General features: G+C 36.3%; 1 protein-coding gene across 7 annotated transcripts in view; it reads right to left on the bottom strand.

The window, feature by feature from the left end:
• Positions 1-24,830, bottom strand: part of DCUN1D4 (defective in cullin neddylation 1 domain containing 4) — a 43,796-nt gene that overhangs the window by 4,381 nt on the left and 14,585 nt on the right. For 2 of the 7 annotated variants that reach the window (XM_076336232.1, XM_076336233.1), the window contains 6 exons: positions 9,886-9,977; positions 7,381-7,451; positions 5,676-5,767; positions 4,673-4,781; positions 624-728; positions 62-164 (listed from right to left, as the gene is read on the bottom strand). In XM_076336232.1, coding sequence (XP_076192347.1) covers positions 62-164; positions 624-728; positions 4,673-4,781; positions 5,676-5,767; positions 7,381-7,451; positions 9,886-9,976 — 571 coding nt within the window. In that variant the 5' untranslated portion in view covers position 9,977. Of the gene's footprint in view, positions 1-61; positions 165-623; positions 729-4,672; positions 4,782-5,675; positions 5,768-7,380; positions 7,452-8,443; positions 8,486-9,885; positions 9,978-19,702; positions 19,818-21,139; positions 21,170-23,255; positions 23,339-24,830 lie in introns of those variants that run through there. The other 5 variants (XM_076336230.1, XM_076336228.1, XM_076336231.1 and 2 more) reach the window with 5 other exon arrangements.

Genomic DNA, 24,830 nt, shown 5'->3' with positions numbered 1-24,830 from the left:
CTGAATGATTAAGCTCAGAGAAATAAATTATTTTAGAACACCAACATATGGTAGTACTTACAGGCTCCGTCTTCATCATAGTTACTGAGGTCAAGGTTAATCGTTCTGCTGAATTCAAGAACGTTACACCATTGGTCCTTATTGATAACTTTGTATTTTGATTGCTGCTTAAGGCAAGAGACAGAAGTTACTAAAATGTATTTTCAACTCCCTCAAATTCAGATTTTCTTACGGAAAATTTAAACCTTGTGATGAATTATTATTTTAATCTGTATGCCATCTAAAACTAAACAGGATTAAAGAAACCACTTAGTAGTCAAACTAGTGTTGAATAATTCACATTTCTGATCAAGACATCTTTTAGTGGACAAACATATAGCAATAAAATGAAAGTTCAAAAGCAAATCAAAGACACTCTATACTTTGTCCTGCATTACATAAACCTTAACAGCACAGAGATTTGGGGAAAAGGAAGAAAGGAAAGATAACCAGTTACAAGTGCTGCTTTGGGGGTTAGTATATTCTAAATCAGAACAAAAAATTCTTAACTACTCATTCTACCTCTAGTTAAACTATCAGAGAAGACAGACAAAAAAAGTGTAATTCTGGTTTAAACTTCATACCTCTAGAAACTGGTGAAATACTGGAAAAAGGGACCATGTTTTTCCTAAAAGAAGGCCCAACATACACTTGGCAGTATTGATATCTAGGCTGCGCTGGTCCTTTTCCTGCATAAAAAGAAAAAGGTCAAAAAGGAAAAGAGAACGTGATTTCAGGATTCTTCACTTCCCCCATTGCCTGTACTACAGCTCACCCATACATAAAATAAATTAACAAATAAATAATAAATAGCAGTATCTAACAGTGGGTTTTAATAAAACACAGCTTCCTAGTAAAATTTCCTTCCTCACAGCTAATGGCTTGCTATACAGAGATGCTGCTTTCTATAGACTTTCCCAAAAAACTGTCACCACTATTGCAGATGAGGCATACACTCCCATTTGTGACTTCAGACCTTTCTAGAAAGCAATGGCCATTAGACCCATACCCATGTTTGCATGTATGCCTCTGCATAGCCTTACGTCTCTTAAAATAGTATTGCTGCACATATTTCCTGCTGTATTATTACAACTACGTGAACTGTCAGTAGATAGTTAAGCAGCTATCAAGTAACACTGACTATGCAGGAGTGAGCCAAGGAGGTTCTTTCTTCTGTTATTCTACTGATTATATGAACTTCAGATTAAATTAATTATCAAATGAGCAGAGGGAACATAATACACTAGCACACGGAGACCCCTCTCAGAACTGTCCCAGTTTTAGTTCAACGTAGCAGTAGTATATTAAGGCTTACAGGATGATTTTTTTGTTTCTGCTAAGAAAAAGAAGCATCATCTGTACCCAGCAGATTCACTGCATCTAATCAGTGGGAAAGTTAATATATTTGGTAACACAACTTCTGCACATCTCAAAATTAACATGTGTACATGTAAGATTCCATTTTGTTATTTTAAATAGTTTATCCATCTACATTTGTTGTCTTGAAATTAAATAAATTTTGGTGAGAGATGAGACGTAAAACCCCACCCTTTTATGCCTTGGTTATAGCATTAAGCTACAAATTTAGAAATTAATGAAATCACAAAAAATAAAGTTCCATATTAGCTACTGTAGACCTTGATCTCTCTATATGTACTCATGATTGCAAAGTCTAAATTAAGAAAAAACAGGGATATAGGGATATCCAGCACACAGGGAGCGCCTAACAGAACAGTGCAAGACAGCTACCCAAGACAAAGGGAACTGAGCCCTACGCCTCACCTGTACAAGTGCAGTTGCATGTATTACAGAATACACATCTTTATTAAAAAAACAAGCTCAAAACATAACTGAATTGTCTTCTATCATGTAGGAAGGATGTGGTAGAGCGAGATCCCAGTTCTCAGACAACTAAATGCCTTAGCCACAAGGTTATCCTCTCTTCTTGAAACCCATTTCATACAAAATACACCTCAACTCTAAAATTGTGTTGACAAAACTTAATGCAGATTTGTTTTGGAAGGAAAGTGGGGAGGCCAGCAACTCTGAAAACACCAGAAACTGTTTTACATTCTGGTCACTAAATCCAGGAGGGGCTTTACTCAATCTGATCTAGAGGGAAAAAAGTAAATCCCAGGATGAACAAAGCTTTTCGATTAGTGATAAAGCGGAAAAACAAACCTGCAAAAGCATTTCTGTATTAATATGATACAATTCTTTCACTTATTTCCAGTATCAAATAGTTCTAAAAACTAATCCTCTTTCCAAAGCCCATTTACACCTCTGTCACAAGCACCTTTAAGCAGAAATCATACTGCTGTGAGAATATATTTTATTTTCCATGCTGTTTATACTCTGAATTCTTCCCACACACTCAAGTGTTAATGAAATCAGGCTCTGTTGCCTTTACTTTGGCCATGCTGTTTTTACATGCCTTACATTGTTAAGTTTCTACATTCTCCCTCTCTGACTACTGTTCAGAACAAATTGTTCAGATAAGCCCCTTATACCCACATCCAACTGCCTAATGGCACATCTGCCGTGACAGATGCTCCAATTTCATTCTTAACATACATTCCAGATACTTAACATTCTCTTTCTTGGATACAGTGGAAAGAATATATTGACAAACTCTGATAAATTTCAGTATTTGTTTTACATTGATGACAGTCTTTCTGAGATTTTTTTCCCAGTATTTCAGATAAAAGACCTATTTAAGCCATGAAATACATGCTTCCGCATGTTCTCAAACTTGGCAATGACAATGGCAAACAGGGAGCAAGGAATGTATTTTTGCTTAATACCAACATATGGTGTTTTAAATTATTTCCTCAAATCCATGCTAACTTAAATCGTGCATGCTGCATAAGACCTCGATGATACTTGTTTTTATTGACAAACTAACTCTAAATACCAAATCACAACAGACGCTTTCAAAAATTCTCTCTTAAAACTTCAGAAGTTTAGACAAGTGTATTTTGCCATGGAGCACTTCCTGGAAATGATTACCCTTAGGATGGAAATCACACAATCTTTTGAATCAAAACCCAAAACTGTTCCCATCAGCTTTTTTCTATCAATCACTTCAATTATTCTGATAAAAACTATGTACATATTCATCTGCCACATCTAGATAAATATATCAGCCTTTGCCAGCATTCATTTCTATTCTTACTAGACGCTATTCTCCTACAGACTTGCCCTGGCTCCACAGTACTGGAAGTTCAATAATTCTACTGATCTAATATTGTTTTGACAATTCCCCTGTTGATATACCTTTGACTTGCAGTTCTACAATCCAGGGGTTTTTTTGTCACAAATGATGTCGCAGCATTTGTGTTTCAATGTTTAAATTCTTTTTCAAGAACACTGTTTATCACATCAATTTGGTACCTCTTGAAAAAACGCCACCCACCATCCTCTTTTTTAGTTTCTGTACTAACTTTTGACAGGCCATCGGCTGGTGCAGATTTGCTACTACTAAAACATTTTTTAATCTATTCCAAATGTTTCATCAGTATCTTGAACTTCTTTGGCAACGTTAGTTATTTCTAGCCTTTGCATTTTACGTTGAGCAAAACTGGCAGAATAAATTTTTACACGGCAAAGGAGGAATTAAGATGTTGATATGGCTTTTTTTCCTCTCATACTAACTAATACCATGCATTCTGTCATATTCAGCTGTAAGTTTCCTTGGTTAAAAGTGAACTACCGTGAATCTCTGCACGCTGACATGCCAAAAGTACTGATGTACCACAAATCTGAGTTACTTATGACAGACTTAACTATCAGAATTGCTATCAGTTCAATTTCTTCTTATTATTTTTCTCATGTTACTTTTTTTGCCGCAAATTTTCTTGGTGCTTTTGGTTCTTCTGCACTGAAATCTGAGCTTCAGTTTTGCCTGTGATCATTTTTATGTTAAATCTTCTGTATATTCCATCACGTTAGCAAGATGGATGTCCAAATTCATGTCAAAACGTTAATTCAGAAAATTAAAGTTCTTTTACTGCTCCCTTTAAGTAGGAATAGTCTTATGCATATTATAGGTTCCAATACCAGGTATAATTTTATCAATACATATTTTATGGTAGGAAGACTGATATCAGGATATTGTTTAATAAATACTGAGATCATCATTAATGACCTTCCAACAGTCTTCTGAACCAGTATTTATATTATATCATATTCAGCTTTTATCATGTTAGTTATTTTTACCACATGCAGAAATGCCTGAAGTGCCTTCCTGTTTTAAATATGTTTATGCTCACAAAATTCAAACAGCTAGAAGAAAAAACAGGGTAATTATAAAGCCAGTGGAAGTGGCAAAGCTCCAACGTGCAACAGAATAGGGCCTAAATGATTTCCTTGAAGTCACAAAATAGCTTGAAGCAGAGAGGTAACAAAACGTGTCAAAACACTAAGCCACTGGACATCAAGCATCCTGTATTTTTTTTTTCCCCCCAGTTCTGGCATTTTGCATATACTTTTTTAGAACACAAACAGTTCCATTTGGTAGAAGCAATCTTGAGTGGTATCTTAAGAGAAACATACTTAGAAGTATACAGTCTTCCAATTATTACTTATGAAAGTAAAGTTTTAATTTCAGATGCTGGTCTTCCACAGTACTTACCCGTGCAAAGTCAAATGCATATCTATAAATAAGTTTAAAATTGGTAGGCTCATTTAATAAAGATCTCAAGTAATCCAGAGAATTTCTCAATTTTTCTGTAGTGTCACATCTACAAGAAAAGCACAAAGTGAATTTAGAGTCTGTGTTCTTATACAGATGTCTGATGTTTTAGAAAAGAATCTCTAACACGTATCCTCATCAATCTGTTCAAAATACATCACTCTGTACAAAGGCATGTTTATGAGTTTGTCTGCGTAAAATGCCTTGATTAAATCCACAGCATGAAACAGATTTAGATAAAATAGCAAAGTCTTACACTGGTACTCTGATAAAAATTTGTTTGACTTTGTAGAAAATGCACTCTCCAACAGATTAAACTAAGAGCTTGTCTACACACGGCAAACAACGAGCAAACCACAGCAGTGAAACAATACTTCTATAGTTTTGCTGAAACTATAGAACTTCCTACACCGTTTTAGTGATTCTGTTCTGGAATATAAGTCAAAACACAGTTCTTTCTCCAACTCTATGAAACGTGATTATTCAACTACATTTATGTTAATTATGCCATGAAGATAAGCTCTCAACTGGAGAAAGCAACTCTTAGAAAGAGCATGACAATGCAGAGTCACAGAAAGGGTTTCTATTATTTAGCATTTTAAACTACACATGCTCTAACAACATACCAATATCTAATAGATAGGTCCGATCCAGTGACAAAGACAGATGTCTTTGGGGACAGAAACAACGTCAAACCTCATGACATTTCTGTTTTCCTGAGACTGCAGACACTTTAATACAACTGTATTTAAACATGCAGCCGTCAGGTTTCAAGTTGTCTCTAAGTGGCCATATAACCATAAATAGGACCAAAAATTTATGGCTTCTACTCCACAGTAGAGCTCTCTGGCTTTAGGTGTTTTGAGTCAAAACATCAAAGTGTGGTTCTTCTAAAAAACTCGGTTTACTATACCAAACTTAAGAGGCTTTTCAAAGCACTTACTGTAGTGATGTCATTCCTTTTAACCATTCTTGTAATGTAAAGTAGCCCATGTTTTGTGCATCCAATTTCCATGCTAGTACAAGCATAACTACCTGTTTTAAAGAAGGAAAAAAAAAATGAAAACTGAAAAGAATTAACAAAAAGATCCACACATTTTTCACATAACTACTGTTTAGTAGGCTACAAATGCTTTACTTGTATAAATGGGATGTTCAGATCTTTGTCACTTTTTAACTTTTAAAATAGTGTAGCAAACCTGTACATAATCCAAACAAGGAGAAGATAACAGTGGAAAGATACAGAGTGAACATCCACCCAAGTTACCAACCAGTAGCCACCTTACTTCAAGGGAGCATGCACAGTCATCTAGTGAGCAGTGCAATGAGGAAGACGAGTTGGTGCAAAAGCTACAGAAAAGGTTTCCCAAAACAACTACAAAATTTAAGTACCAATTTGACGACAAGTTACATTTGACATTTGTTAGACTCTCATCTAGATGAACATCAGTTGCAATCCATGAGCTCTGTGAAATCCAATTATTCTAAAGCTGGTAATGACCCCACCTGAATCCAGCTACCCCAGGGTACCGTCAGCCTACCTAATTTTGCGGGTCTGAACATGCAGTATAATTCAAGTAGATGTTAAGTAAAGCTAAGTGAACTAACATTAACACACATCAAAACAGAGGCTGATGCATAAATACTTCAGTTTTGACCGAAACAAGAGTCCTTTTCACATCTCACACAGAAGACTGAAGCAGTAAAGAATTTAGATAAAGTGATACCATAAGATTACTATCTTATGCAGGAACTTAAGAAACCATTTTTGATATATACACGGTAAAACTTGCAGGACAACTGACCCTGCAGACTAGAAGAATAAAAATAATCAAGTCATTTAAATTTGCAACTCAGCCACTAACTAGCTAGTGTTAGTGCAGCTCTACACAGTTTTTAATGCGAAATCAGAATACCTACTTATATACCCCAATGTCTGCATAAATCTCAAGGGTTTATTATACTAATGAACTCCAAAATTAGCAAATTACATCTTATATTTTCAGTAAATCTTTCAAAACCACAATTCTCATTTTACTTAGTCAGAGATAATGCTTTATGAATCCTGCAAAAGATGGGACTTGCATATACATTTAAATTAGGCAAAGCCTGTAAAAGGCACAACTATTCCTTTTTAAGTTTTATTTACTTCTATATATACATACATATAAAATATATATACATAACTATATATATTCCTTATTTATGTTTTGAAATGGCATCATGGAAGTGCTAATATTGCTCACAATATTTGAAATCCCTTTCTCTCCTAGAAAACCCAAAGAAAACATTACTTTGTATTTTTGTAGTTGCTACATTAAATCTCCAGTGCTGTCTCATTGTTTCAGAAAAGATAACCATCAGCACTTTTTTTTTTTTTTCTTTTTTTTAAATCTCTTTTGGGGGGGCGTGGGAAAGTGAAAGAGAAAGGGTGGCAACACAGACAAATTGAGTTTTTACAGGTTGACACTATGGGGTTTAAAATAAAGGCAAGTTGTTTCCAAATTTATATAAACCTCCCTGGTTTGTATTTTTTTAAAAAACTCCCAAGAATTTTTTAAATTCTTGATGGAAAAAATAAGAGATCTGAGACTGACTCATGTACATCGTAACAGATTAGGCATCTTTTGAATGGACTTTGAACTTACATTTTCTGGTTCAACTCCAATGTCTTCACAAAATTTCTCCATACCTTCTGGCCCTACAATGTCATCAGTGCCTGCAAACAAAATGCACTTTACTTATATCTGAAAGTTAAAACAGTCTGTCCTTTACAGCACAGGAGAAATGCAATCACACAGTACAACCTGAACTTCCATACAGGGTTTTTTTTGTTTGTTTTGACATGCAGTAAACATTTCCACACTTAGTATCAGACTTGGACACACTTAAATCTTTATCTCACCTTTGGAAACAGAGACAGAAAAACTGTAGAACAACTTTTCATTCCTGACAATATCCTTTACTCTACCTATTTGCTGAGATAACGTTGGAAGAGTAAATTAATAAGATATTTAAGAATGCACTTAAGACTACCAGAACATCCACGTAATATTACCACAGTTAAATGAGTGGACAATGGTTAGTGAAACTCGTTTCTTGGCTTGAATCTCTATGTGATAGAGAGATATCACGATCATATCACATAAAAATGTGATGTGTAGCCATACAGGATACAAGACATTATCATTCCCAGAACCTCATTCCTTACTGTCTTACATACTATCTTTATATAAGGTTATCTACAAAAAAGAGCCTAAAATAAAAATCTCCTGCTCCTGTTTACTCATATTGCTATACCATGGCCACACATTATCTGAATTTTAGTAACTGCAGGGGGAAGGAAGACATGAATTACAGCTATTTCTTTGCCAACATAAAAGGAAAAAAGATTCAAAATACAGATGCTATTAAAATGCACTACTATTAAAACATGCTGTTAAATCAAGATATTTGTAACTTCTACAATGCTCTATTGAAAAAATTGTATAGGCATTAAGAATTGTGCTGTGCAATTCTATTTTTTTTTTAAGTACATTTTAAGTATTTGTACTATTTTGTTAGAATTACTTTATGTTTAAAGGGCTCATTTGGGAAAAAAAACATTAGAGGCTGAAATGCCTGCTTTCATCCAGTATAAAGATCACATGTGCAAGAAAAGAGGCTTTATAAAGGGAAGATCAATTTACGTTTTATTATTAGGTGACCTACTATTCTAGAAATAACAAGGTTTAATTATATCTTTTCCCATCTTCTCATGACATCCTCTCACAGTTCTCTGAGTGTACACAACAGTCTTTAAAAAGATGCATTCTGCAATGTAAAGACACACTAGGGAAAAAAAACAAACAAATGCAGTGTCAGCTGTCTGCATATATAAAGGAGAAGAGTTATGAAGCAAGAACACAAAAGAGATTATTCTTTGAAAATTCATTTTTTAGAATGTTACTCAATACTGTAAACAGAATCATACTCTCCACTTTTCTCTGTTTTATCTTGGTGTATGCATCCAATGGAAACCCAAAAGTTCTTTCATATACAGCCTTCCTTTCATCCCTTCTTTCCATGAAAGTCTTGACAAAAATGAGTTATCCCTCTTGCTAGAGTAAAAAAATAAATTGAGCTGGTCAGAAAGGCAGAGAATCTAACAGGTTAGATTTGGCTTGAATTCGTCTGAATCTCCTCTCGCAGACTGCCACAGGCAAGTGAGATCTCAAAGTATTTAATTTAGTTTATATAATTTTATTAGAAGAAAAAAATATACTTTATTACATCAAATTAAGTCACTCTTCATTATGCCTAAGAAGTAGACAAAACAGAACAAGCTGTGAGCAACGTTATCCAAGACAGCATGAGAAAACTGCAAGATGACCTTATTTTCTTTGTCAATCACCTATTTCATTTCCTTTTGGTCTTTACAGTCATGAGATCATTTTTCCCCAAACTTCAAGTCCTCCCCTTCAGAAAACCATGTGTAAAAAAATGAATGCAACAACCAACTTCACTATTAAAGGATCATCTTTTGTGACCGATCATAATTAACAATCCTAGAAGTAATGCCTGAAGAAAGTTCTCATACACAAGAGCAAGAATAAGTAATTCAGTCTACCTTCCCTATACCTTGTGATGGAAAAAACTATATAAAGACAAGACTAGTACAAGATACTTGAATTTATTCACTTCTTTGCTTGAAACCGTAAGCACCAGATTCAGCAGGAACAAAACTAATGTTACTACCTCCCCCACTTTTTTTTTTTTTTTTTTTAAATTGAAGACACACTTCTCCTGAAGCATAATTCTGTACTATTCAGCACTAACATGGCAGATGACAGAACTTCTAAAGCCAGAGAGGTAACAACATTTTGGACAGAAATACAGCCTTAACTATAGATTTGAATAGTAAAGTATACATGTTCCAAAATATTTTAAGTTGCACACATTCTGTATTCTTTTTATAGAATAGAGAGAAAGACAAAATTGCCCCTTCAACTCTTCAACTTCACGCTACACAGAACATAAGAAAAGCTTCTTTAAGGCTTTTAAAAAAAAAAAAAGCCTCTATATTCAGTCTTGGAAAAGCTCAGTTAACGCAATTTTTATATTCCAATGTAGATTAAATCGTTATTAGGAGGAAATCCGCATTTCACCCTTACCTGCGTATTCATAGAACCATTCTAAGCATCTCTTACTTGAAAAGACTTCTTCCTCTGCTTTTATTCTAGTCGAATCATATTTTCTATACATACTTGAAAAAAGAAAGAGAAACAAGCAATTAATTCATCAAATTATTTAAAAGCAATCTTTTAGTCAACAGCCAGTGTAAGCAGCAACGTTTTTCCCTTCATGAACCAGTTTACCCAACATTCTGTCCTCATATCCAGTCATTTGGGACACTGCTTAACAGAGTAAGAATCACTGAACCTAAATACTGTGTTTGCTCAGTCTGTCACACTTCAACTGATTCACAATCGTTATCCATGTACATGAACTTTCCTTACAACAAATACAGACTAATTCAAATTCAACCCCAAACTGCTTTGTCTAAGTTCAAGTAAGATTTGTGTACACCATTAGTTACCACAATCAACTGATGGGCTGCAACTTGGCTGTGTGTCTAAACCCAGAGAAATTCCATGTCACAGTCAACACAGGTCCTATCTGTAGGCACACACATACTTTGTGCACTCTGAATTATTAAGTAAGGAGAGCTGCACATACTCTTTTCACTTCCTCAAAAAATGCTATAAAAGGCATAAAGACCAAAATAGACATGACCCACACTTACACTATTCTAAAGCCAGTAAGTTGGTAACACAAAAGAACCACAGAGAACAGGTTACAGGTCCTCACTGACAATAACTCAAGGAACCTCATTCATCATTGGGTAAATAGTTATCTGAAATGCTAGATCCATAGCGCCCCTTCCCCCCAGAGATGACCGGCAAGGTAATGCTCTCTGACAAGAAGCATAAGGAATTTTAACTACATTCAGGAAACAACACTGAAGTACTAAATTCAGGAGGCTGGTATCTGAAACACCTAAAGCATGGAAGGCATAGCAGAAATTGAGGAGTTACTCCACCCTGTTTAGACTTTTCTGAAACAGAAACAGTACCGTTTGTGCCTGTTAGAGGAAAGAGACTCAGCAGTCCAAGTAGTTGTTCACTGCTGCATATGCATTCTCTGATCCATTTCCACCACTCTGCAGTAGCTTGGGCTCATAAAGGCTGGAAAGAGCCGAGCAATAAATGGCTTAGACTAGAGGAGGTAGCCAAGAATGGCTCTAAGTGTTCCAAGCATGCAGCCCTTCCTCCTACAGTGTCAAACCCTCCTGGGGAAGGACAACAAAGTGACTAATTGGTTCAAGGAGAATTCTGAAACAACTTGATGAAATTAATTTGGAGTTAATTTCATCACCATTTTGGCCTTCTAGAAAGACATATAAAAGATGTCTACACTTACGACCTTAGAGTACATTGATCCCACTATTCTCCACCTAGCTCAGCTATCAGCTATGAGGAACTGTAGCTAGAAATAAACAGCGCACAGATCATTCTGACAGTAATTCAAAGACTACTTCGTGTTTATTGTCATAGTTGCTTTAAAGCAACTAACCATTAGGAAACTAATACTAGTCAGAGCAAAATGATAAATTGCTAATTGGAAGACAAATACAAACAAGGCTCTTAAGAAATTTCAAGATGGAAAGAAAAATTAACACTGTACTGAAACACTGATCTGCAACAAACTGACATGCTGCAGAAAAATGCCAGCCATACATGTCTCAGAAACACATATATTCATATACCCACAATTTGTAGAGGTTTTTTGTTTGTTTGTTTTGAAAACACTTTTTTCTATTTGAATTACCTACTTTGTATAAGCTTTACTGCAGTTGCAAAGGAACAGGCTGACAGCACTGCCCAGTAAGTAAACAACTAAGCCAGAAGGTATAAGTGAGAGTTGGAACAGTTTTTTTTTCTTTTTTAAAGCAGGTCTGATAGCATTCTCATACTTGCAGAATGAACTGTGATTATGAAAGACCTCTCCAATATTTTTTAGGCTATTCTGAATTCAGAGGAATCAAAAAAATGTCTTGAAACAAAGAAAGGAGGCATTCTGCCACTTTGGCAAAAGTCTAATTACTCAGTATCCTCTTTTTTGTAGCCAACAAATGTGACAAACCAACTGGAATACCAAGTTGAAAACTGATTGTAGCAGGAGCTAGTCAACATCTTTATTCTATTCTATTTATTCAAGAAGTATGTAAGAACACTGCTGGGACCTAGGACATGCAAAGCTAATGTGGTTCCCAAAGACAGACATTCAACACAAGACTCAATGTTTTTTCTTACGAAGGGATGATAACCAAGTGCTTCGTCCTGCTTGTTCATGTAACTCATCCACACGTTAGCTGTCAGTATGTGACCAGTGGATTTGGGAAGGAACCCTCAAGAAACAAATTTATTGACAGAGCTCTAGGTCATCCAGGTATTTCAGAAAAAGGATTCCTGCATCTACAAGTGGCAGAGCTAAACACCGTAGCCGGAACCAAGACACCAATGACAGCAGTATGTGTAAGAGGAATGGTGAACGAGAACAGAAAAAAACAGCCCTTTTTATACATTCACTGCACCTATGCATAGCAAGTTTTCGTAGGACTGATAGGGGACTGAAAGTCATTTGTTGTGCTTAAGGCTAAGGTCATTGTTTAGGAACTGCAGGAAACAACAATAGTCATTAAGTCTGTGTGCCCAACATAATGCCAAGTAACTCCAAGCACAACGCTCTGGCCTCAAACTTATCATTGTTCAGAAACCTCAATATCTGACCACTGGAGTTTGATTTTTGAGAAACCAGAACTGATTACAGATCTTCCAACCTGTGCCGGTAAGAGAAATTACTTCACAGGTTCAGAAAATAGAATCAGAAAGGATATAATCTTGAGCTATCCCAGTCTCTGCTACAAGCTAAATCGCCAGACATTCATTAAAAGTGCAGGTGACACAGTATCACATTTGTAATGAAAACAGACTATGCATGGCCAAAAGTACAAAACCATGCAACAAAAATGGCTGGATGAATCTCAGATGCCTTTCTCTCAGCCTAAAGGAACTAATAGCAGATCACATATTCTGCAAGACAAGGATCACTTGAAAAGGAGTATGACAGAAACAAGTAACACCAATGCAGACCCGCTATTAGTGATCTCTCACGTATAAAGATGAAGCCTGTTCTCTCTCTGTTTACTCCAAACACCAAATGAGTTTCTCCCCCAGTCTAGTCAAACCAGATAGTTCTATTAGCAAGAGACTCCTAATCCCTGAAGTGCTTGGTGAAGTGAGATGAGCAGGGAGATACAAGCAAGTAAGTAGACAAGTACAGTCTAGGACAACTCAGTTCAATTATCACAGCAAGCCCAACCTGGCAGCACAGGGTAAAGGTGATTCCAAAGACTCTGTCCTCTGAACTATCATTAATACAGATTTGATCGTCTCAAGAACCGTATGGGCAGAGGAGAAAAACACAAACTGCCAGAGATATCTGGCATCCATTTTGTGTCTTGGAATATTTCTCATATCTTTGGAATTTCTCTGTACATACTGCAAGATGATATGTCTTGTCTTTGTGCTAAGGACAGTGTCTCTTGCTACGCAGACAAATACAAACTGCCAGAGTGCACAGGGTAGATATCTGAATACTCTGGGAGCACCAAACATCTACTGAACAGATCCGAGTTCCAAATAGCAAGTCCTCAACAGCTCACAGCTTCTTCAAGATGACCAGCACCAGTACCTTCAAATATATGCACAACCATTATGGAGACCATGTTACAGTTTGGTAATTCGCTTATGCATTGATGGTCCCCCAAGAGGAACCTGCAGAGTTTGTCACACACCAGAAGTGAAAGAACATACTGCTCAGAGTCTGGAAGAAAAAAAAAAAAGGGGGGGGGGGGGGAGTAAAAACCCCACAGACACCTTCCGTAAAGGAAGTGCCAATAAGAACACCTGGTACTTTTGATACCAGAATTTGTACCACTGTCAGAGAATGCTGACACTGGAACAGGATTGCTAAAGAGTGTTTTCTCCATCATCAGAGCTAGAAAGGTGCGTGCAGAACTTTTTCCCAGAGTGTCTGCTATACCTATCACTACTGGACAACAGCAAACTCCAAGCCTTTGCGTTTAGAATTACCCTTCCATTTCTGAACCCTGACATGCTGCCCCTCAGGAACAGCAAGAAAAAGAAAAAAAATACATATGGGCAAAGAGTATATATTTGTCTCTTAGATGAGACACACAGGCAGGTACAGTGACTCAGAAAAATCTTTGCTTGAAAAATAATAGTTTTTATTAGTTTAGCATGACACTATCAGTGTCAGGACAGTGACAACAGACTTCAAAAAAATGTTTTTTTATATTATAACCAATATCCCCTTAAGGAGCATTTAGCTTTTTCTTTTTTATTATCTCTTTCTAACAGCCATTTTACCAGCTAGAGAGAGGAAAGAATGTGGGACAGGGCAGGGAAAAAGCAACACGATATTAACCTGCCTAAATTTTATAAAAGTGGTATCAACTACTTAGCCACATTTAAATGAACTTATTTCCTCAGAAATGCTCGCATCTCCATCATGACCTAATAGCTGACTCATAACATCCATTTTCAAACTTATCTTTGAAATATTCTTACAAGCTACAGAATTGTAATATCCCTGCAATAAAGACGAGACAATGTAGTTTATAATTGGAAGTGCTATAGGTACACGTAAACAAACTAATTAAAAAAACCTGAGTGTCTAGGCCTTTCATGTTTCTTTAAATACACGATCATCCATATCTTTTCCAGATTATTTTCTTCCATTTGTAACTGATTTGGTGGGAAAGCAAAAGCATGAAAATGCCATCCAGCTATTATGGGGTGACTAGGCAAGTGTCGTAAGAGTACATGGTCGCTGCCAGCAAAAAGAATAGGTCACGGTAATTCTCTTCAATCTACTGCAGTCTTCAAAGTTGGGTATCTACTACTGCTCTGAGCATGCTTCAACTGTACTGGAATTTGTTAGAGCTCCATCTACCACAGCAGCAACTCTGGGCTGTGTGGCTCCAGAATATTCAAACTGAGATCAGTGAAAGCATGGAGTTTAAGTCACACAAAATATTCTCTTGATTGTGGAAGCTGGTAATAGCTCATTTAAGAGAAAAAAAGAAAAAAAGAAAAAGAAGGTACGGTTTATTATGGTAAGTCAAAAGTTAACCCCTCATGAAGATTTACAGCCTGCTCATTTCAGATGGTCAGTGTTTACTGAATGAAAACATTAAGAAATTTACCAACAGTAGCTTTGTTTCTATGCAACCAGAACTTATTCAAAACCTCTACCTCATTTTGTTTGAGCTTCAAACTGAGTAACTAATTGCTTTCAGATTATTTATATTTTGAAAGATGCAAACTTTTGATTGCAGAAGATGCCCCCTACTACTTCCATTAATTCTAATTAATTAATTGAAAATTTTGGCAAAGAATTTTCATCAGTGCAGCACAATTAAAGTATTTTTATAAAGCCTTACCTATTCATTCACAATTATGATTTTAGCAATAGTCTCATAAATACTGTAGTAGAAACAAGGCGGGGGGGGAAGAGAGATGTTCTATGATTTGCAAGGCATCACAAAGACTGTCTAAAGCAAACCTCAGGACAAATTTACTAGACTTAAGTTTTACGAATTAATGTGTCTTATTCCTCCCTATTTAAAGAATTACAATCATCTCTAAATTTTTAAATTCATGTTTTGAACTTCATCAGGCTTACTTAAGGAGCAGTATGTATAACAGCATACATGCTGATAGTCGCATGTCCTGTTTAAGTTTCTTCAGAACTATTAAGTGAAGTTCGCTGAAAAGGTGTAGAAACAGGGAAAATTGTACCTGTGCATACCTGAAAGTATCTACTTCAAGGAATAAGGTCTAGACATCTATGACAGTTGGTAACACAGGCTGTCTGCATGGGGCAGGACCAAACAAGTTAGTAAACGACAACAGAACAAAAAAACCTCTCAACACTAAAGGTTTTGAAAACTTCCAAAGTTAGTACACTCCCATTTTACTTTCCCATGTTAATAATAGTGTGTTGACTGTGTTTTCAAAACTTATGTTTTTCCACTACAGAGAATTTTCTCAATAAAGAAAACCTATTTTTCATGTTAATAGGCCCTTATGTGGTCCATACACACATCCAGGATAAATTAGACTCTAGATCTAATTACTTGAAAACATAACTTTCAGGGAAGCAGATAAATATTCCTTGTTTTCATCCTTCTAAGGTCCAAATATCCATTACTGTTAAGATTTTTGCCCTCAGCATGATTCTGGAATAAGGAGAGGAATTATTTTTTAAATGAGACTATCAGAAAGAAGACATTACATTATACAGCTCATTTTTCCCTAAGGAAAAAGCCAGTATTTGGCTAGAGATTGTGTAACAGATACACAGTGTTAGATGATTACACAGTGAGGACTGTATTCTTACCTAGCAAATACCTTTACATGAAACTTGCTTTACCTTTCCTAAGACCCTTTACACAGTGATGGAAGAGCAATGTACAGAAAACGTATTTTTAACTCCAATTTGAGAATACCCTATACTGTGAGAGTTGGAAGTACAATAAAGTCAACACTGTGATACTGAGAGGAAAATACAAACCAAGTCTTCAAGTCATTATGTTCTGGTGAGTGTGTGCTAAACTGTTTACTTCCAATAGCTATTCTTTAAGACAGGATAAATCTTACTGTGATCCAGAAATGAATACATCGAGTTCTCTTCATTATACATCATCTGGTATAAAAATTCCCTCCCACTGAAACACTGCATTCATGGTTCAAGGTGACATTATGAACATTAATTAACAGAATTCAAGCTCTTATTATATAAGGATGGGATGCTAAAGAATATGAGATCAGCATTTCCATTTAACTTCACTAACTGGATTTGTTCCTACAAATGTTTTTCCTCAATAGCCAGTGTCATTATTCCACTAACCTTTCCAAGATGAGGCTGTATCCCTAACAGCCTGGAACTGAGGGTGAAGGCTATCACAAGCTCCCTGGTATCAGATGTGTTTAAGTTTATGAGTACAAGAGCCTTTAGAAATCATCATCTCTTTCAGCAGAGCCCTGCTGAAATAAACTTTCTGGAAAGAATACATACCTCAAAAATATTACTATCATAGCTGAAGAGATTATAGGAACACACCACAAATAGTGAAGACTGAAAATATCACCCAACAAAACTATCCATGTAAGGATTAAAAAAAAAAAAAAATTCCTTTGTATGGACAAACCAGGAGGAATCATCAACTTTTGGTCTCAGCTGTGATAACACTGTTAATGATGACACCTCTTTGATAATCCTCAGACTACTACCTGACATTTTCGCACTGAAAGCAAACAGGAGACTCGCAATTACTGAATTTATCTGTTAATGTTGCCCCTGTAAGTTTGCCACTGTAACTGAGAAACATACAAAACTTACATCATTCCATAAGCATTTGAAGTGACAAATCATCTCTGTTAGGAAATACAGTCTCTTCTGGAGAGCACACATCGTATTTTTTCATTGAAAGTAGACATTCAAGAACAGACAGTGACTGCCTTTTTCGCTTAATGCAGAATCCACACCAGCTAATGTCCCTTGAAGGCTTATCCTGAGTTACTAGTATGGAGCTTCTAGGAAGTCTGCCTCTAAAACAGAAGCAATGGTAAAGAACTGGGCCTAGAAGCCCCTTATTCCATAAACTGGCACTGTACTATCCATACTGGTTTTATTGTATACAGCATTCTCTGCATACAATGTAAGAGGAAATGGCTTTGCAAAATAACTACGTCTGCTACAGCACACTGCTGTAGAGGTTCCCAATTTCAGATTCATTTCTGCTTGACAAACTGAGATGTCTGACCTCCAAAGACCAAACATGACAGGCATGAGCTCCGCCTGACAAACAAGCACAGAAGTAGGAGACAGCTTGCTCTTTGTCTAACTTGTTTACAGAAGGTTACAGGGGCACAAGGCAAATTTGAAGAAATCCTTCCTTGAAAGAGAATAGAGCTCCAAGACTGTCCTGAATGTTCAGCAAATTATTTCATATTGCCAGTCATGCTGAAATAAAAACTGTTTTCTTGAAGACCAAAACAAAAGAAACTTATACGCTGGGAAGCAGAGAAAGCCCAAAATCCTTTATAAGTTAAGAAGGAAGACAGACAAAAATTGGAACCACGTCAGAGAAGGATAGTCCCCTCTGGCCCATGACTGGCAGATCTGGTTTCACCTGCACCTCTAAAAGCAGGCTGAGGTCTTCCTTTTAATAAAGCCTACATGGCAGTAGAATGAAGACTAGAACCATTAGTTATAAATGAAAGGCAGATAAAAAAAAAATCCTTCAAATTATGCTTTCAAAAAGCTTTTAAAAAATATTATATATAGACATTACTGATAGAGTAAGAAATCAGTTTCTCATCATTTTCTTATTTGAACTACACAAATCAGTATCTCTTACTTACAGACAACCTTACTTTCTAGGGGGTTTGGGTTGTTTTGTTTTATCAGTGTCTTGGCAAAGGGAGGTAGAGTTAAATTTTGTGAACCTCTCTACTTAGATTCTAGAAACATTCTGTCCTCATTTCGCTTCCATATTGTATGTGTATCTTTGAATAGACTGTAATGTCCTCTATCAACTATTTAGCTTTTACATCTCATTATTTCTGAAAAGCAACACAAGATATTAAGAACACGTATTGCTTTTTTGTTCTTGCTAGTGTTACGTATGCAAAGCAATGAAAGGGAGAGTTGAAATCTCTTTCTCCTTCTGCATCAACAGATCATTTAATAAATTCCAGTGCAGCTACAGTTGTGCAACCCTATTAAACACAATGGAGTTATAGAGGCATAACCAGAGGCTTAATTTGGCTACCAGCATCTTTCTTACTCATGCTAGAGAATAAAAAGGAAAGCACCCAGCCTGATTTCAGGCTGACAGTTAGGAAAGAAATGCATCTTTTTACCTTTCTGAAGATACTTGTTATGGAAGCATGTGTTTTCTGAGTCACCGGTAATACATGAATGTAATAGAGCTCAAATTCTACTGACTGACGCAGTGGCAACCAAACTTTCTAGCTGTATACGTCACTTTTCAACGTCAGGACAGTCCTGCACCTATCATGCAGGAGTGTACAGTTCTGTACTCCCACAAGTTCTGAATTTAGTGCACATAAATAGCAACTGTCTTACACACAAGGAGCACATTCAATAGTTTCTGAATGACTGAGGCTGACTGAACATACACATAATGAAAATCCAACACTTGCAGAAGTCTCAGCTACGCAACACCTATGCCAAAAGAATACACTGCTCATCCGCACAGTTATAACTCACTTGCGCTTCTGTTGCCCAGTGGGAAACTGAGCAGCACCGCCTCAATCACCACCCAACCACTGGCTATCACCTTGCCTAGGCAATCTTCACACTTCTCTTACGTGATCAGCATCAAATCACACCATGACAGGGAGAGACTAGGAGGACTTCAAGTAAGAGCTGAGTGGACTACAACTACATTCACTTTTCTGACAAGCTGTAGATTGAGAACACCCAATCCAGATCTTATGCATGTATACAGGAAGGTATTACTGTATCTCTTGCAAGTTGTTTTTGAACAAACAATTATGTCTATTTTGACAGCTGGCAAACTAGAGCAAGGAGAAGTTCCCTACAAGCTCCTTGTAGACTAGAAAAAGGTGAGATGCAAACTGCACCTAGATGTGCTTATCAATATCCCACAGTTCAATCACAGGCTATGGTTCCACATTGAGAAACCAAGCAAATTTGAATACCATTTCCATTAGTATTTAAAAACACGATCATATCAGCTATTCAACTTTAGATATTCCATCAGTCTTAGCTCATGGTAAGATGACATACCCATCATGTCTACTTTTCTTAGCAGATAAATCATCTCCTGCTGCAGGTCTCCTCTTTTTCCTTGGAGGCATCACTTTACTAAAGCAGTCTGATGAACTGCAAGACCGGAGACTTCCTACAGAGGGAATTAAAAACACCAGTACAAGAAATGAAACTGTTGCAGACCAGTCAAACTGTGTCCACTAATAGGCATATTACAAAGGGAAGGGAAGGGAAGAAGTTAGGGGATTTAAAAATTACAAAAGAAATGGTCTCCTTTCAATAGCAAAATCCATCTCACTTTTACATGGTGTTCTATGACCAGATTTCAGTTAAGGCCAAAATTACTACACCAAAATGTACAGTAGTGCTAGTGCTACCTCAGTCTAACAAAAGGCAAGAACTGAGACTATCCTGAAGAAGTATTTAAGTCCTCAGAAAGGCATCCTTATTTTTAGTCATTTATTCAAATCAGAACTTCTAAAAGTTGTTAATTACTTTTTGAAATACAGATGTGACTCAAAAACTAGAGCACCTACCTCTAGAAAACAGAACCTTTTCCTTTTTAAACCCCAAGTTTTTTGTGATATGGAGAGCAAGGGATAGGAAAGGAAAGGTTTTGTTTGTTTGTTCTTTGGTTTTGGGTTTTTTTGTTTATTTTCTTTTTTTTTTGGGGGGGGGGGGCACGGGGAGGGGCGCGGGGGAAGAGACATTCAGCAACCATTAGGGGAAAAAAGTAAGTGGCTGGCTGTATCATTTGGACTGGATAGTTCTCAAAGAATGAAGGTCCCCAAGTAGGAAACAGCCAATTCAAGACACTGACACTAATCAAATGGCAGTCTTTCCCTCCCCTTCTCTCAGCTATGTATTCCTATGTCTCTGGTGACTCTTCAGTGTGCCAATCCAGCTCACCAAACCTGTAGATAATTAACCCAAGCAAAAAAGAATAATAAATTTCTGTACATTAGCACAAGAAAGAGCACAGGACCAGCCCCTTTGACCACAGCAAGTCATTAAATTGCCTTTGCTGTTTCAGGAAAACAGTAGGCTAACACTCCAGGCAAAATTTTGTCCTACTTTCATATACTGAAGACCACACTGACACCTGAGAAAGGTGTGTGTAAGAGCAGCTCAAGGAGCTATCAAAGCTCCAAGTGTTACGCAGAGAATTTTAAAAGGAAAGAAAGAGAGGTGAGGTATAAAAATCCAGACATAAAGCGATGCCAAAGAAACTTGCAAGAAAATATGAAGAACTCCAGCATGCCTAAAGCTACCTTCTCTTCGCTTCAACAGCATCCAAGTTTAGCTATGCTTTATTAAGATGCCCACAAAATCTTTTGTTTTAAATCACAGCACAGAAGCAAGAAATAAAACTTTGACTACTTTTTGACACCAAGGGAGCAGACTGAAATCAGAGGCCCAGTTCCCAACAAATACTAACGGCAATCTTTTGCTTACCTATTCTTCGTATCTTTGAAAGTCTCTCTCCTGTTATAGGAGAAACACATGTAAGGAACCTTACAGCCTCACAGGCTTTGCTACATGTACTTTATTTTAAACATGCACTAAAACTATTATGCATATGAAAGTATGGATTTTTCTAGTATTAGGCAAGATGTTCAAACCAGTTTTTACATCAAGATGAACTAATTTGGTTTCAACTAATAAAGCTTTTGTACTTCGTATGCCTTCTTTGGTCTTAACTTTATATTCATTTCTATTAAGAAGAAAATTAATCTCTCTAGTTCAAGAAATACTCTTTCCGATTCAGAAATTCTTCCTCTATATATATATATATATATTTTTTTTTTTAAACCCTGAAGCTCCCCCACCCCAGCATCCTTCCAGGAAAGTATAGCTATACCTACACTATCTTTTAGAAGGAAAGTTTTAAGAGTATTGTAAATTCAAATTATAATTTAACTAGTTATCAAAAAACTTCCAAGCATTATACTCCATAAACTACTATCACATGAAAAAAATCGTAATGGCTGTGTCAGAATAATATACTTCCAGAAGCACTGTCCAGAATGTTACAAAAGGAAATTAACAATATTTATCTTCTTCTCACCAATATCAGATATATTTGAAACAGGTAAGCCAGAAACCAAAAACTCACAATACACCCGATACATTTTACTACCCAGATTAAAGAAACTAAGGAACCTGACCTGCTGAATGTCATTTGTTCCATCTGATTATGCCTGCAAATTAATGATACTGCAAAATTGTATTCCCAAAAGTTATTGAAAGTATGATGCTTTATGGCTTTTTAGATCAAGTTTCTAAACTCTGCCAGTAAGTATTTTTTGAAAACCTACACAAACTAAAAACATTTCAGATGACAGCAGAACTTAACAGATGGCTAGAGACAGCCAACACGACTCAGACACACACTAAGCTTAATAAATGAAAACGTGTGCTAATGAACACCTTGTTTTGGAAAATATGTACGTACTTGAGTACAACCTGTAGCTATCTCATTCCTTTGAGAGCAATTTGATTGTTTTTAAATGCCTATTTAAAAAAAAAAAAAAAAAATCTATTTATGATGCCCACAGGCATTGGATGCTGGTAAAATGCAAGAAAAACCACCAACACCCCCCCAGGGTTTGTCCAGTTTACTGGTTATTTGATTGGGAAAAGACATATGCAAGGCCTCTATGAAAAGAGAAGCACAGCAAAAGATGAAAATAAAATAAATAAAAATAAATATAAAAATAGAACAGTTATAGAACAGGAAAATCATTTTGTCAGATCTGCAACCCAATACAAACCAAAGAATTTAACCCAAGAATTCCTGCTTGAAGCCTTTTCCTCATGAAATGATATGACATTTTTAGGAAGATCGCTGAACTTGTTTTAAAGGCTTAAACCAGTAATAGAATTCATTATAACCCAATTTCTCCAATGACTCATGAAAAACTTGTGCCCTTTCTTGGTTTGAATGTATCTAGTTGCAGCTCTCAAACTGACAGAAAAGGGAAGAAAAGAGATAGCTCAGAAATTGGTAAGTGGCTATTAAATGCACATGTACACCCCACTCACACACAAACACACACACCCACACACCCCCCCCAGGTGAACAAACGTATCGTACATGCTTTCAGAGATTCAACATCTTAATAACTGAGGTTTGGACCAAGTCTTCACTATGTTTTAACTGTTGAATGATCTCTAAACTACTAAAAAACACTGTACAAGAATGTTACTTTAGCAGTATTTCCTTTTGTTACTGGAATCAGTATATTGAACTTGAACAACAGTTATAATTTCCCTGTGACAAACTCTGAAGTTAAACCAGCAGAATATTTCTATCTTTTATTTCCATCTAAAGCTAAAAAGCTATCAGAGGTTGGGGTTTTTTGTTTAAATTCTTGCAATTTCTTGTTTTACAGTATAGCTTACTAAGTAATTAATATTAACCTTTCCTACACAGAGCTTTCTAATTCTAAATGTAATTTCTAGGTCTAGCCTTTCACAACTAATTTCATTTCTCAAAGGTCTGATCATCTGCAAATGAACATGCAGCTCCCTCTGACTTCATGCAAAGTTTGACAGGAACTTTACTTACCATGTGCAGCTTCTCTGATGTGATTATCTTCAAAGTTTCTTACTCCTGGGTCTCAACTCAAGATTGGCAGAACCCTCCTAGTTCTCACTGTTTTTTTGACACTTGAAGCTAGCATTTGCAAGGTAGAGCCTCCAAATGGCTGCTGAATAGGCCACCATCAGCCAAAAGCCTGCCGAGTATAAATGTTGTTTGCCAAACGTTCTATTCAGTATTTCCAAATTTACAGGAGACACTTTGCAGGAGACAAAGCTACCAAAGGGAAATATCAACTCAAGCGCTAAAATTCACCCTAAGAAATTTAAAACAATATGCAAGATAATCCCCACAAGGGAGGAACACTCCTAGAATAGCAACAAAACCAGAACAAACAAAAAAAAGAACACAGAGGTCAATAAGTAAGAATTCTACAAGCTGTGCCCCTATAGAAGTGATTTACAGACATGTAATTTTCACCTTCTCTCTAGATAATGCCTGTGAATAATCTTGCTCTTCTGATGCTTAAGTAGAGGCATGTTTCAAAGGAAAAATAATTAGAAACTGTGAATGCTGAAGCAATTGGAAAGACATAGCTGCTCGCTTAATGATGCAACAAGACCACCACAAGCACAGTTAACAATCATCATTTTTCAGATACAAGATGAGAAAACTAAGATACTCATCAAAACATCAAACAACTTGCGATTTTGTAAAAGGACAAATCATCTTCTCTATCTTGAATTCCACTTTACAAAATTGCTTTGGACTCAAGAGGGTTTTCTTCTCTAAAGCAACAAAAAAATAGTAGAGGCAAAAGTAATTCTCCCCCCCCCCCCCTTCAAGAACAGCAATGAAGCCTTGTTTTTGTTGAAGACTACCTCGTTCTTTTAAACAAGCCAGGTGGCAACAGGAAGCATACTTTTACTTTTAAAGACATTTTAGTCTGGATAGGTAAATAAGTTACAAATTAATAACCAAACCATGACTTTAAGCTATTAACAAGTTGCTGTATTTGTAGTTACGACATAAAAACAACTATTATTTCAAATTTTGGAGAAAGAGTTTTCCAAGTTAATGCATATACATACTAGAAGAAAAAGAAATTGTTTACAGAATCTGAATGCCTGCTTTTCTGACCCCTACAAACAGCTGAAAAGGCAAAGGCCCATAACACATTTACAGCCTACCTTATTTTTCAGATTTATATGCACACTGAATGCTAACACATTTTATGAGACTAATCATTACAGGTGACTGGAATTTTGAACTGAGGTCCATCTCAGCTCCCAAATCACTGAAGGAATTTTGAAACTGCCACCCTCTAGCTCTTAGACATTTCAGATCTGGTTCCAGAAAAGAAATCTGGCTAATACTTAGAAAAGATACAATTTGCTTGAAGTAATTCAGATGTCCAGTACATTTATTGTTAGCTCAGAAACAGCCGTTTTGAAATAAATGTAATATGCATTAAAAGCTCACTATAAATATTAACCTAAAATTGAAATACTTGGGTTTTTTAAATAGCTTTTAGAAGTCTCAACCGAATTTAGATATGCATTTATTAAGTCATCCCAAAAGCAGGACCCACAATGTAGTAAC

Source organism: Aptenodytes patagonicus, chromosome 4 (assembly GCF_965638725.1).
Source record: "Aptenodytes patagonicus chromosome 4, bAptPat1.pri.cur, whole genome shotgun sequence".
NCBI lineage: Eukaryota > Metazoa > Chordata > Aves > Sphenisciformes > Spheniscidae > Aptenodytes > Aptenodytes patagonicus.
The sequence above is the reverse complement of the archived record's forward strand: the minus strand, read 5'-3'. Positions and strand labels throughout refer to the sequence as shown.